The sequence below is a fragment of the Leptonotus elevatus genome, chromosome 3 (genome assembly GCF_054856555.1).
Source record: "Leptonotus elevatus isolate MCC_2025b chromosome 3, RoL_Lele_1.0, whole genome shotgun sequence".
Classification (NCBI taxonomy): domain Eukaryota; kingdom Metazoa; phylum Chordata; class Actinopteri; order Syngnathiformes; family Syngnathidae; genus Leptonotus; species Leptonotus elevatus.
In genome coordinates, this window is record NC_141241.1 from 29,764,917 (window position 1) to 29,780,175 (window position 15,259).

Below are 15,259 nucleotides of genomic sequence, written 5' to 3' on the forward strand. Positions count from 1 at the left end.
CAAAATAAACTGTTAATCACCATAGCATTATCTTTTAGCATTATTTTTGCTAATGCAATCATTGTTATACACATTGTTTTCTCATTTCTCCAACAGTCCATTAAACCATCGTCGCCACTCCCCACCCCCTACTCTCTTTCTCTCTGCGTCTGGACAGAGGCACACCTGTATGAGTTTCCTCTGCACTCGTTTATTGTCAAGGTTTTTGCTTTCTTTAATGTGTAATGAGTGTGGCTCTGAAACATGCTTAATAAGGGCCTTAAGATAACGTGTTGTGAATTGGCGATAGCGTAGAAATATAATTGCCTCAGACTTCCTCACACCAGCATAGGTTTGGTTTTAGGTCTGGTAGAAAATATGTTAAGTTGGTAATTTATGTCATGTTAAAATAAAATACTGTAAACCTACCGAGGTGATATTGCCACACACCCTGGCCTTACTATGTATGATTATGATGTCCTCAAATATAGGTATTTAACATGACAGCAACACAAAAACTATTTAGGAAATACATTAATGTATGCATAGCACAGGATACTCACCTCTGGTAACACTATGAACGCTCCAGTCATAATGGTGAGGACTATGTTAATTCCAAATAACCAGCGAAGGAATATGAAGTAGGAGGCGACGCCCGACCCAAAATGACCTCACAAGAGAGCAGAAAACATTTATATGACAATTGTATGCAACAAACATTAAAAGTATTACGGTCAAAAATTTCATTTTAACAATGTAAAGAAGACAATGGGAGAAGGCTAAGCTGTTGGTTTATTACAAGTGAGTGCAGAAAAAAAGATTAAAAAAATAAACTGTCAGGATGTTAAGAATGAATATTTCTTGATGTATTTCTTGTTTGTTTGTTTGTTTGTTTGTTTGCTTTATGTTTGTTTGACTGATAGGAGAAAAAATGACTTACTTTCAATTTTCTTAATCCTCACTTCCCAAGGAATGAACACAACCACAATGTTATAAAGCACTCGAGACATTTTCTTGAGCATCTGTGGGGGGAAATAATGGGGTTGGAGACAACTTCTTCCTGACAATAGTTTTTACTTATACAGTATATTCATCTACATGTACTGTATGTTCATGGTTTATGCATACACTGGTTTATAAAAATAATTTTTTCTTGTCTTAAGTTTTGACCGTTTCTGTTTGTAAACAAACAATTCAAAACGGACTCTTCCCATGGCTCAGCCCCCACTCTTACACCGGGATTACACTGCATGCGTGTGTGTTGCGGAGCCGATTCGTTTCCATTCTATCAGCTTGTTCAAATTACACCGGCTGCGTATGCGCTGCGGATCGACTGCGGACCAGCTCCGTCGTGCCGAGGCCGCCGGACGGATAGACCTATTTTCTATTTTGGCCGGACGACGCATCCGTCAAATAGCAAAGTAGCACAGAACACATCGAGCGGGACATGAAGACCGATGCAGTTTCAAAATGTTTGAAATCTGATTACCTTTCAGAATAAAACGCTCGCTAGCCGCCAGATTCTATTCCGCAATCATGTCAGCAAAATGTCATAATGGTTGACGCTTATTTACTGTTTAAACACCAGCGAACATGGACGAGGAGATTTATAATGCAGTTGTAAAGCCACAAAATTATATATGACACGGCACATCCTTTTTATAAGGACAACCTAAAAAAGGATGCTTCATGGAACGTCATAGCAGAAGCTATGGGAGTGGACGGTGAGTTCAATCAAAGGAAGTCCACCTCTCTTTCTGCTTCTCTGTTGAGCACAGACTTTCTGTGTTTTTAATGCCACATTATCGCGAGCGTTTACGCGAGACACGCCGGGAAGTTGTCGGCGACGGAGCTGCCGGACCGCAGCTGTGCGCCCCAGCCGGTGAGTTTTGTCCATAAAATTGACGTGTCCGGAGCACGCAGTAAAGACGGAGCGGATCAGCAACGCACGCGCATGCAGTGTAATCCCGGCGTTATCGTCAACACTGCGCCTGCCTTCAGCAACACGCCCCACGCTCTGTGATTGGCTGGAGGGGTAAACATTGACTTTGCGCCCAGAAACATCCCTCTTATGGCAAAACACAAAATGGCAAATTACAGACTGGTGGGTGGGTGAGTGTTTGTTGTTTGAGGACAAAATCACCACCACACATTAACAGAAGTGCAGAGGTGTTAATTGAGAAGGATTTCATGTGTATACATCCAGTCTTAATTAAATGTTTATTTCTGAGTGAAAGACCCCACCTTTAATAGAGAAAGAATATCATGAAGTTACTTAGTAGTTGTCCTAATCTTTGTGGTAGTATCATGATCTTTCTACCATTGCTCCATTTTATACTACAGCCAGTGAAAGCACATAAGATGTTAAATATAACTAGCTTCTTTTTCTGGTTCTAGACAGCTAACACAACTGTGATGCATTAATCAAGATCTGATTTTTGCAACACTGTAATCCACATATGACTGCACCAATTGAAATTTATGATTGAATGTCACACCAGATGAAAACTGCTGAGTTTTCAATGAACCAGAGGCCAAACTGTAAATTAATTATTCATCATCAGACTGCTTGCTTCAAGACAATTTATTGTAATGGTGCCTCAGCAATCTTAACACTTTAATTAAACAGCGCTATAACAACAGGCTGTAAACTGACTATGACTGCATAACATAGCTTTCTTGCATGCCTGAGTTTATCTGAAAAAGACAGAAACAGTTCAAGTAGATCAAGAAATTCTGCAACTTGGGCAAAGGTAATCCTCCTAAACACACACACACACAATGTATATGTGTGTGTGTGCGCGTGTGCATGCGTATATATATATATATATATATATATATATATATATATTGTAAGACAATGGTGACAGCTCAGTGCATTTTTCTTTTCAGAGCTGACTAATTGTTTTAAATGAAGTAACTTGTGAAATTCTGCACATTATTAAAATTGTAAAAAATAAAAATAAAAAATAAACTTGACCGCAGTCCCCACAAATATATGCATTGTTATTATGGGCCTGCTAAGCGGAGCAAGCAGCACATATTACTATCCTAGAAAAAAGGGTTTATTTTTCTTCATTATGGGCCTGCTAAGCGGAGCAAGCAGCAGCGAAGCTGCTGCTTGCGGAGCAAGCAGGCACATATTACTATCCTAGAAAAAAGGGTTTAATATTTTTCTTATTATGGGCCTGCTAAGCGGAGCAAGCAGCAGCGAAGCTGCTGCTTGCGGAGCAAGCAGGCACATATTACTATCCTAGAAAAAGGGTTTATTATGGGCCTGCTAAGCGGAGCAAGCAGCAGCGAAGCTGCTGCTTGCGGAGCAAGCAGGCACATATTACTATCCACCCTAGAAAAGGGTTTATTTTTATTTTTTTTATATTTTATTCCACCGACTTTTCCGCAAAAATGCGGCCCGAACCGTAGATCGCACCGGGACAAATGAGGTATCAAACGATGCGGCTCCATCTGACTCGGTGCGGCATTATTTTTCTAAGAATTCCCAGTTACCATGGCGACGCTATTCCCAAAAAACTCCCAAATAAAGTCCCATAGGAATGAATGGGAATCCGAAAGAGATCAACTCCAATCAAGCACCTTTTTCAAAGACACGCTGCGCGCGCATACATTAACCGACCGATATGAAAATTAGCTCATTTTGTTGGAATTTTTGTCATCTTTAGCTCAGTGTCAAAAAAAATTTTAAGGAATGAAAGCTCTCCCCCCTGTGAGGGTTCAAAGACAGTGAGCAAAGGGGAAAAGTCGCCTATTTAGAGTGTGACTAATTAAGGCTTCAGTGACGGGAACCAAAAAATCTATTTCCAAAAGTTTCACTTCAACTCGTCACCATGGCCACAATCTTTGCTCACTAGACCTCAAATTCGCACATTTTGTAGCCACAAGCCTCTGCTTTCTGAAGAACTAAGTTTTATTTGGCTACGGTGTCATTTAGTACCTTTATTTTCACTTTAAGCGAGGAGAAGTCGGACTTTGACGCCTATCTCCTCCATGTTAATTTCGCCGTTTTTTCCCTCTTCATTTTCGATCAATCATAAGTTTTCAACCTGCTCTCATTTGGTCATTTTTCATCCGATTAAAAAACTGAGAACATGCTCGCGTTCCCCAAACCCTTGCCGTTCTAACGAGCCATTTCTGGAATCTGCATCTTCAACCGTTAAGTCGCGAGAGGCTTTTGTTTGAGGTGAGCGTAATCCTATACAAATCAATGGAGTGTTGGTGCGTGACGTCTCCTCACAACTTCAAATCAAATGTGTGTGCGTGAATGTGCATGTTTTGTAAAGGGGCAGTGAGATACTGTTAATTATGGTAGATTCCACATTTCTTGACCGATTTCAATGGTTTGAATTTTAAACTGTTCAGCTCATTGAAATGTTACTTAAAATCAAATGTGTGTGCGTGAATGTGCATGTTTCTTAAAGGGGCAGTAACATAGTGTTGATTATGGTTAACTTCCACATTTCTTGAGCGATTTCAATGGTTGAAATTTTAAACTGTTCAGCTCATTGAAATGTTAGTTAAAATGAAATGTATGTGCGTGAATGTGCATGTTTCTTAAAGGGGCAGTAATACTTTTAGTTGATTATAACTTTCACATTTCTTGAGCGATTTCAACGGTTGAAATTTTAAACTGTTCAGCTCATTGAAAAGAGTTGCAAGAGTTAGCAGGCCCATTCAAAATTTCCGCGGGAATTTTTCTAGTTATTTTTATGGGCCTGCTAAGCGGAGCAAGCAGCAGCGAAGCTGCTGCTTGCGGAGCAAGCAGGCACATATTACTATCCACCCTAGAAAAGTGTTTAATATTATTTTTATATTATCTTCCAGCGACTTTTCCGCAAAAATAGGGCCCGAACCGTAGATCGCACCGGGACAAAAGAGGTATCAAACGATGCGGCTCGATCTGACTCGCTGCGCTATTATTTTTATAAGAATTCCCAGTTACCATGGCGACGCTATTCCCAAAAAACTCCCAAATAAAGTCCCATAGGAATGAATGGGAATCCGAAAGAGATCAACTCCAATCAAGCACCTTTTTCAAAGACACGCTGCGCGCGCATACATTAACCGACCGATATGAAAATTAGCTCATTTTGTTGGAATTTTTGTCATCTTTAGCTCAGTGTCAAAAAAAAATTTAAGGAATGAAAGCTCTCCCCCCTGTGAGGGTTCAAAGACAGTGAGCAAAGGGGAAAAGTCGCCTATTTAGAGTGTGACTAATTAAGGCTTCAGTGACGGGAACCAAAAAATCTATTTCCAAAAGTTTCACTTCAACTCGTCACCATGGCCACAATCTTTGCTCACTAGACATCAAATTCGCACATTTTGTAGCCACAAGCCTCTGCTTTCTGAAGAACTAAGTTTTATTTGGCTACGGTGTCATTTAGTACCTTTATTTTCACTTTAAGCGAGGAGAAGTCGGACTTTGACGCCTATCTCCTCCATGTTAATTTCGCCGTTTTTTCCCTCTTCATTTTCGATCAATCATAAGTTTTCAACCTGCTCTCATTTGGTCATTTTTCATCCGATTAAAAAACTGAGAACATGCTCGCGTTCCCCAAACCCTTGCCGTTTTAACGAGCCATTTCTGGAATCTGCATCTTCAACCGTTAAGTCGCGAGAGGCTTTTGTTTGAGGTGAGCGTAATCCTATACAAATCAATGGAGTGTTGGTGCGTGACGTCTCCTCACAACTTAAAATCAAATGTGTGTGCGTGAATGTGCATGTTTTGTAAAGGGGCAGTGAGATACTGTTAATTATGGTAGATTCCACATTTCTTGACCGATTTCAATGGTTTGAATTTTAAACTGTTCAGCTCATTGAAATGTTACTTAAAATCAAATGTGTGTGCGTGAATGTGCATGTTTCTTAAAGGGGCAGTAACATAGTGTTGATTTTGGTACAAATCAATGGAGTGTTGGTGCGTGACGTCTCCTCACAACTTAAAATCAAATGTGTGTGCGTGAATGTGCATGTTTTGTAAAGGGGCAGTGAGATGCTGTTAATTATGGTAGATTCCACATTTCTTGACCGATTTCAATGGTTTGAATTTTAAACTGTTCAGCTCATTGAAATGTTACTTAAAATCAAATGTGTGTGCGTGAATTTGCATGTTTCTTAAAGGGGCAGTAACATACTGTTGATTTTGGTTAACTTGCACATTTCTTGAGCGATTTCAATGGTTGAAAGTTTAAACTGTTCAGCTCATTGAAAAGAGTTAGCAGGCCCATTCAAAATTTCCGCGGGAATTTTTCTAGTTCTTCTTATTTTTTAATCTTCCGCGTTTTTTCTGCTAAAATGCGGCCCGTACCGTAGATCGCACCGGGACAAATGAGGTATCAAACGATGCGGCTCGATCTGACTCGGTGCGCTATTATTTTTATAAGAATTCCCAGTTACCATGGCGACGCTATTCCCAAAAAACTCCCAAATAAAAGTCCCATAGGAATGAATGGGAAAAGGAAAGACAAAATCACACATCAAGCACCTTTTTCAAAGAGACGCTGCGCGCGCATACGTTAACCGATTGATATGAAAATTAGCTCATTTTGTTGGAATTTTTGTCATCTTTAACTCAGTGTCAAAAAAAAAATTAAGGAATGAAAGCTCTTCCCCCTGTGCGGGTTCAAAGACAGTGAGTGTAATCGCCACTCTGATACCCAATTAAGGCTTCAGTGACGGGAACCAAAAAATCTATTTCCAAAAGTTTCACTTCAACTCGTCACCATGGCCACAATCTTTGCTCACTAGACATCAAATTCGCACATTTTGTAGCCACAAGCCTCTGCTTTCTGAAGAACTAATTTTTATTTGGCTAAGGTGTCATTTAGTACCTTTATTTTCACTTTAAGCGAGGAGAAGTCGCACATTTTTGATCTCTTTTCAATGTAATTTTCGCCGTTTTTCCCTCTTCATTTTCGATCAATCATAAGTTTTCAACCTGCTCTCATTTGGTCATTTTTCATCCGATTAAAAATCTGAGAACATGCTCGCGTTCCCCAAACCCTTGCCGTTCTAACGAGCCATTTCTGGAATCTGCATCTTCAACCGTTAAGTCGCGAGAGGCTTTTGTTTGAGGTGAGCGTAATCCTATACAAATCAATGGAGTGTTGGTGCGTGACGTCTCCTCACAACTTAAAATCAAATGTGTGTGCGTGAATGTGCATGTTTTGTAAAGGGGCAGTGAGATACTGTTAATTATGGTAGATTCCACATTTCTTGACCGATTTCAATGGTTTGAATTTTAAACTGTTCAGCTCATTGAAATGTTGGTTAAAATCAAATGTGTGTGCGTGAATGTGCATATTTCTTAAAGGGACAGTAAGATACTTTATTTGATCTTGATTATGGTTAACTTTTACATTTCTTGAGCGATTTCAATGGTTGAAATTTTAAACTGTTCAGCTCATTGAAATGTTGGTTAAAATCAAATGTGTGTGCGTGAATGTGCATGTTTCTTAAAGGGACAGTAAGATACTTTATTTGATCTTGATTATGGTGAACTTCCACATTTCTTGACCGATTTCAATGGTTGAAATTTTAAACTGTTCAGCTCATTGAAAAGAGTTAGCAGGCCCATTCAAAATTTCCGCGGGAATTTTTCTAGTTATGGGCCTGCTAAGCGGAGCAAGCAGCAGCGAAGCTGCTGCTTGCGGAGCAAGCAGGCACATATTACTATCCTAGAAAAAGGGTTTATTATTATGGGCCTGCTAAGCGGAGCAAGCAGCAGCGAAGCTGCTGCTTGCGGAGCAAGCAGGCACATATTACTATCCACCCTAGAAAAGGGTTTATTTTTATTTTTTTTATATTTTATTCCACCGACTTTTCCGCAAAAATGCGGCCCGAACCGTAGATCGCACCGGGACAAATGAGGTATCAAACGATGCGGCTCCATCTGACTCGGTGCGGCATTATTTTTCTAAGAATTCCCAGTTACCATGGCGACGCTATTCCCAAAAAACTCCCAAATAAAGTCCCATAGGAATGAATGGGAATCCGAAAGAGATCAACTCCAATCAAGCACCTTTTTCAAAGACACGCTGCGCGCGCATACATTAACCGACCGATATGAAAATTAGCTCATTTTGTTGGAATTTTTGTCATCTTTAGCTCAGTGTCAAAAAAAATTTTAAGGAATGAAAGCTCTCCCCCCTGTGAGGGTTCAAAGACAGTGAGCAAAGGGGAAAAGTCGCCTATTTAGAGTGTGACTAATTAAGGCTTCAGTGACGGGAACCAAAAAATCTATTTCCAAAAGTTTCACTTCAACTCGTCACCATGGCCACAATCTTTGCTCACTAGACCTCAAATTCGCACATTTTGTAGCCACAAGCCTCTGCTTTCTGAAGAACTAAGTTTTATTTGGCTACGGTGTCATTTAGTACCTTTATTTTCACTTTAAGCGAGGAGAAGTCGGACTTTGACGCCTATCTCCTCCATGTTAATTTCGCCGTTTTTTCCCTCTTCATTTTCGATCAATCATAAGTTTTCAACCTGCTCTCATTTGGTCATTTTTCATCCGATTAAAAAACTGAGAACATGCTCGCGTTCCCCAAACCCTTGCCGTTCTAACGAGCCATTTCTGGAATCTGCATCTTCAACCGTTAAGTCGCGAGAGGCTTTTGTTTGAGGTGAGCGTAATCCTATACAAATCAATGGAGTGTTGGTGCGTGACGTCTCCTCACAACTTCAAATCAAATGTGTGTGCGTGAATGTGCATGTTTTGTAAAGGGGCAGTGAGATACTGTTAATTATGGTAGATTCCACATTTCTTGACCGATTTCAATGGTTTGAATTTTAAACTGTTCAGCTCATTGAAATGTTACTTAAAATCAAATGTGTGTGCGTGAATGTGCATGTTTCTTAAAGGGGCAGTAACATAGTGTTGATTATGGTTAACTTCCACATTTCTTGAGCGATTTCAATGGTTGAAATTTTAAACTGTTCAGCTCATTGAAATGTTAGTTAAAATGAAATGTATGTGCGTGAATGTGCATGTTTCTTAAAGGGGCAGTAATACTTTTAGTTGATTATAACTTTCACATTTCTTGAGCGATTTCAACGGTTGAAATTTTAAACTGTTCAGCTCATTGAAAAGAGTTGCAAGAGTTAGCAGGCCCATTCAAAATTTCCGCGGGAATTTTTCTAGTTTTTCTTCTTATTTTTTAATCTTCCGCGTTTTTTCTGCTAAAATGCGGCCCGTACCGTAGATCGCACCGGGACAAATGAGGTATCAAACGATGCGGCTCGATCTGACTCGGTGCGCTATTATTTTTATAAGAATTCCCAGTTACCATGGCGACGCTATTCCCAAAAAACTCCCAAATAAAAGTCCCATAGGAATGAATGGGAAAAGGAAAGACAAAATCACACATCAAGCACCTTTTTCAAAGAGACGCTGCGCGCGCATACGTTAACCGATTGATATGAAAATTAGCTCATTTTGTTGGAATTTTTGTCATCTTTAACTCAGTGTCAAAAAAAAAATTAAGGAATGAAAGCTCTTCCCCCTGTGCGGGTTCAAAGACAGTGAGTGTAATCGCCACTCTGATACCCAATTAAGGCTTCAGTGACGGGAACCAAAAAATCTATTTCCAAAAGTTTCACTTCAACTCGTCACCATGGCCACAATCTTTGCTCACTAGACATCAAATTCGCACATTTTGTAGCCACAAGCCTCTGCTTTCTGAAGAACTAAGTTTTATTTGGCTAAGGTTTCATTTAGTACCTTTATTTTCACTTTAAGCGAGGAGAAGTCGCACATTTTTGATCTCTTTTCAATGTAATTTTCGCCCTTTTTCCCTCTTCATTTTCGATCAATCATAAGTTTTCAACCTGCTCTCATTTGGTCATTTTTCATCCGATTAAAAAACTGAGAACATGCTCGCGTTCCCCAAACCCTTGCCGTTCTAACGAGCCATTTCTGGAATCTGCATCTTCAACCGTTAAGTCGCGAGAGGCTTTTGTTTGAGGTGAGCGTAATCCTATACAAATCAATGGAGTGTTGGTGCGTGACGTCTCCTCACAACTTAAAATCAAATGTGTGTGCGTGAATGTGCATGTTTTGTAAAGGGGCAGTGAGATACTGTTAATTATGGTAGATTCCACATTTCTTGACCGATTTCAATGGTTTGAATTTTAAACTGTTCAGCTCATTGAAATGTTACTTAAAATCAAATGTGTGTGCGTGAATGTGCATGTTTCTTAAAAACCCTTGCCGTTCTAACGAGCCATTTCTGGAATCTGCATCTTCAACCGTTAAGTCGCGAGAGGCTTTTGTTTGAGGTGAGCGTAATCCTATACAAATCAATGGAGTGTTGGTGCGTGACGTCTCCTCACAACTTAAAATCAAATGTGTGTGCGTGAATGTGCATGTTTTGTAAAGGGGCAGTGAGATACTGTTAATTATGGTAGATTCCACATTTCTTGACCGATTTCAATGGTTTGAATTTTAAACTGTTCAGCTCATTGAAATGTTACTTAAAATCAAATGTGTGTGCGTGAATGTGCATGTTTCTTAAAGGGGCAGTAAGATACTTTATTTGATCTTGATTATGGTTCACTTTTACATTTCTTGAGCGATTTCAATGGTTTAAATTTTAAACTGTTCAGCTCATTGAATTGTTGGTTAAAATCAAATGTGTGTGCGTGAATGTGCATATTTCTTAAAGGGACAGTAAGATACTTTATTTGATCTTGATTATGGTTAACTTGCACTTTTCTTGACCGATTTCAATGGTTTAAATTTTAAACTGTTCAGCTCATTGAAATGTTGGTTAAAATCAAATGTGTGTGCGTGAATGTGCATATTTCTTAAAGGGACAGTAAGATACTTTATTTGATCTTGATTATGGTTAACTTGCACATTTCTTGAGCGATTTCAATGGTTTAAATGTTATTTTTATTGCGTGTTTCCACGCGAGTTAGCAGGCCCATTCAAAATTTCCGCGGGAATTTTTCTAGTTTTTATATCATCTTCCAGCGACTTTTCCGCAAAAATAGGGCCCGAACCGTAGATCGCACCGGGACAAAAGAGGTATCAAACGATGCGGCTCGATCTGACTCGCTGCGCTATTATTTTTATAAGAATTCCCAGTTACCATGGCGACGCTATTCCCAAAAAACTCCCAAAAAAAGTCCCATAGGAATGAATGGGAATCCGAAAGAGATCAACTCCAATCAAGCACCTTTTTCAAAGACACGCTGCGCGCGCATACGTTAACCGACCGATATGAAAATTAGCTCATTTTGTTGGAATTTTTGTCATCTTTAGCTCAGTGTCAAAAAAAATATTAAGGAATGAAAGCTCTTCCCCCTGTGCGGGTTCAAAGACAGTGAGTGTAATCGCCACTCTGATATGCAATTAAGGCTTCAGTGACGGGAACCAAAAAAATCTATTTCCAAAAGTTTCACTTCAACTCGTCACCATGGCCACAATCTTTGCTCACTAGACATCAAATTCACACATTTTGTAGCCACAAGCCTCTGCTTTCTGAAAAACTAAGTTTTATTTGGCTAAGGTGTCAATTAGTACCTTTATTTTCACTTTAAGCGAGGAGAAGTCGGACTTTGGCGCCTATCTCCTCCATGTTAATTTCGCTGTTTTTTCCCTCTTCATTTTCGATCAATCATAAGTTTTCAACCTGCTCTCATTTGGTCATTTTTCATCCGATTAAAAAACTGAGAACATGCTCGCGTTCCCCAAACCCTTGCCGTTCTAACGAGCCATTTCTGGAATCTGCATCTTCAACCGTTAAGTCGCGAGAGGCTTTTGTTTGAGGTGAGCGTAATCCTATACAAATCAATGGAGTGTTGGTGCGTGACGTCTCCTCACAACTTAAAATCAAATGTGTGTGCGTGAATGTGCATGTTTTGTAAAGGGGCAGTGAGATACTGTTAATTATGGTAGATTCCACATTTCTTGACCGATTTCAATGGTTTGAATTTTAAACTGTTCAGCTCATTGAAATGTTACTTAAAATCAAATGTGTGTGCGTGAATGTGCATGTTTCTTAAAGGGGCAGTAACATATTGTTGATTATGGTTAACTTTTACATTTCTTGAGCGATTTCAATGGTTTAATTTTTAAACTGTTCAGCTCATTGAAATGTTGGTTAAAATCAAATGTGAGTGCGTGAATGTGCATGTTTCTTAAAGGGGCAGTAATACTTTTAGTAGATTATGGTTAACTTCCACATTTCTTGAGCGATTTCAATGGTTGAAAGTTTAAACTGTTCAGCTCATTGAAAAGAGTTAGCAGGCCCATTCAAAATTTCCGCGGGAATTTTCTAGTTTTCTTTTTATTATATTATCTTCCACGGATTTTTCCGCAAAAATGCGGCCCGAACCGTAGATCGCACCGGGACAAATGAGGTATCAAACGATGCGGCTCGATCTGACTCGCTGCGCTATTATTTTTCTAGGAATTCCCAGTTACCATGGCGACGCTATTCCCAAAAAACTCCCAAATAAAGTCCCATAGGAATGAATGGGAAACCGAAAGAGATCAACTCCAATCAAGCACCTTTTTCCAAGACACGCATACGTTGACCGACCGATATGAATTTTAGCTCATTTTGTTGGAATTTTTGTCATCTTTAGCTCAGTGTCAAAAAAAAAATTAAGGAATGAAAGCTCTCCCCCCTGTGCGGGTTCAAAGACAGTGAGCAAAGGGGTGAAAGTCGCATTCTTTGCATCTGCTACAGCGTGACTAATTAAGGCTAGAGTGATGGGAACCAAAAAATATATTTCCAAAAGTTTCACTTCAACTCAATCTTTGCTCACTAGACATCAAATTCGCACATTTTGTAGCCACAAGCTTCTGCTTTCTGAAAAACTAAGTTTTATTTGGCTAAGGTGTCATTTAGTACCTTTATTTTCACTTTAACTCTTTGACTGCCAGACGTTTTCAGAAAAGGGATGCCGTCAGTGCCAGCCGATTTAAGCATTTTGACTGATCTTTCAAGGTCCACAGAAAATGTTCTGTTTGGACTATGGAAACACATATACTACCAAATGAAAGATTGGACTTTCATCTTTCATCAGAAAAAAAAGTTTGTTTCTACCTTATTCCGTTCTTTAGTAATCAACAATAGAAAATGGTTAGTTTCATTCGATTTCGCTTGTTTTGAACTCAAATACGGAGAAATCAAGCTTTTAGTGAAACGATATTATTTCATGCATTCTAGTGAATTTTGCACTTCTTTTTGTCCATGAATGATGCCACAAACACCTAAATAGTGCTTTACTTCTATAAAACACTACCACCAAGAATGAAAAAGTGTTTTTTGATAGCAAAATACGTTTATTTACATTCAACAGTGTAACAATTTGACAACAATTTGGCAAACTATTTACAAATGTGTGCAACTGTGGTGCTATTTATAAATACGTGGATGTTTCAACAAGTTTTTCTTTTTGTTTTTTCTCCCCTGCGTGCAAGGAGACACAACAGCATTTGCACAACAGATTGCCTCTTCGCGTGCAAAAGCTCCACTTTCTTGCAGGCCGTTTTTTCCGGGGAATAGCAAGTATATACTGCAGTGTGTGTTGCCATCAAGTCTAATATCAGGATCATGCTACGGTTACGTTACGGTGGTGTTACGCCTGGCTTCCTCATGTCCTTCAGTTGCTATACCGAGTGGTAGATGTTCTGATCCATCTTATCCACTCCATTCATGGTGGCATCGTAGTCCAGAACCAGTGTCTTCTCCGTGATCAGACTGTACCCGCTCCTCCGATGAATATGCATTGGACTCGGGGTACTCTTCATTGTCCGACAAAATGTCCGCATGTGAAAGCTCCGGCGTTAGCAGAGCTAGCCGGTGATGCTTTATGACGTGAGAATAAAGGCCGCGTCCAACTGTGGCGTCCAACTGTGGCGTCAACCTCGGGATTCACCATCATCATCATCATCAATCTGCATTGGTCGATGCCAACTCGCCATCGCCCGATCGAATGTCCGATTGTGTAGAAGTACCCGGTCGGTTATTGTGCGCGTTTTCCGGCCTTAGCAGCGCTAGCCGCGCTTAGCCGGTGAGGCTTACTACGTGATCATAACGGTCGCGTCAAGGCTTCCAACTTTGGCTTCAAGCTCGGAGTCATCATCATCGTCGACATCAATGCGCTTTTTAGTATTGATCGATGCTTTCCGTCTTTGAAAAAAATGCTCAAGCGTGAGCTGCTTGCAACCGGTTGCTTGGTCAGCCATTGTGGCTTCATCAGCCATTGTCCCCTCAACACTCTAGCTCCGCCTCACGTCTTCTACTGACGCCCACGGTGGGCGGCCCATCCAACCTTGTGCAAAGAGTCATCGCTGCCATCTAGGGGCCAAAACGAGTCCTTATACTAGCCCTTCCGTAGTTTTATGCTAAACGTTTTATAACGTTTATGGCGGTCAAAGAGTTAAGCGAGGAGAAGTCGCACTATTTCGATCTCTTTTAGTTGATGTTGATTATGGTTAACTTCTACATTTCTTGACCGATTTCAATGGTTTAAATTTTAAACTGTTCAGCTCATTTAAATGTTGGTTAAAATCAAATGTGTGTGCGTGAATGTGCATGTTTCTTAAAGGGACAGTAAGATACTTTTAGTTGATGTTGATTATGGTTAACTTCCACATTTCTTGAACGATTTCAATGGTTTAAATTTTAAACTGTTCAGCTCATTGAAATGTTGGTTAAAATCAAATGTGTGTGCGTGAATGTGCATGTTTCTTAAAGGGACAGTAAGATACTTTTAGTTGATGTTGATTATGGTTAACTTCCACATTTCTTGAGCGATTTCAATGGTTAAAATTGTATTTTTATTGCGTGTTTCCACGTGAGTCAGCAGGCCCATTCAAAATTTCCGCGGAAATTTTTCTAGTTTACTTTATAACTGCTAAATTGTGTTACAATGACTCCTTTGCACAATGTTGATTGCTTTCATTTAGTTAAATTCAATACGGATGTACATTGTAAAATGACTCAACTTTACTGCATATGAACCAGACAAGATCGGTTTGTTCTTTTCATATTAAGAGCTCTCTAATTTTTTACAGGAATTAACTTGCAAACTTCTGCTCATTTTTAAAGTGGTAAAATACAACTTGACGCCAGTCCCCACAAATATATGCATTATTATTAAATTTATTACTGCAACATTGTGTTATAGTGACTCCTTCGAACGACGTTGAATGCTTTTATTTTCTTAAGTTCTTGGATACGTATTGTAAACGAACCAGAAGACGTTATCAATGTGTTACACTTACAAGCTATTTTCTGCAGTTGCT

At 39.6% G+C, this 15,259-nt stretch overlaps 1 protein-coding gene across 4 annotated transcripts in view; it reads right to left on the reverse strand.

The window, feature by feature from the left end:
* The window catches only part of tmc3 (transmembrane channel like 3), a 191,466-nt gene that overhangs the window by 107,404 nt on the left and 68,803 nt on the right, over nt 1-15,259 (reverse strand). For 3 of the 4 annotated variants that reach the window (XM_086071899.1, XM_086071898.1, XM_086071900.1), the window contains 2 exons: nt 920-1,001; nt 543-649 (listed from right to left, as the gene is read on the reverse strand). The exons of the other annotated variant lie outside the window; for it this stretch is intronic. In XM_086071899.1, coding sequence (XP_085928025.1) covers nt 543-649; nt 920-1,001 — 189 coding nt within the window. The remainder of the gene's footprint in view (nt 1-542; nt 650-919; nt 1,002-15,259) is intronic. 4 annotated transcript variants of the gene reach the window in all.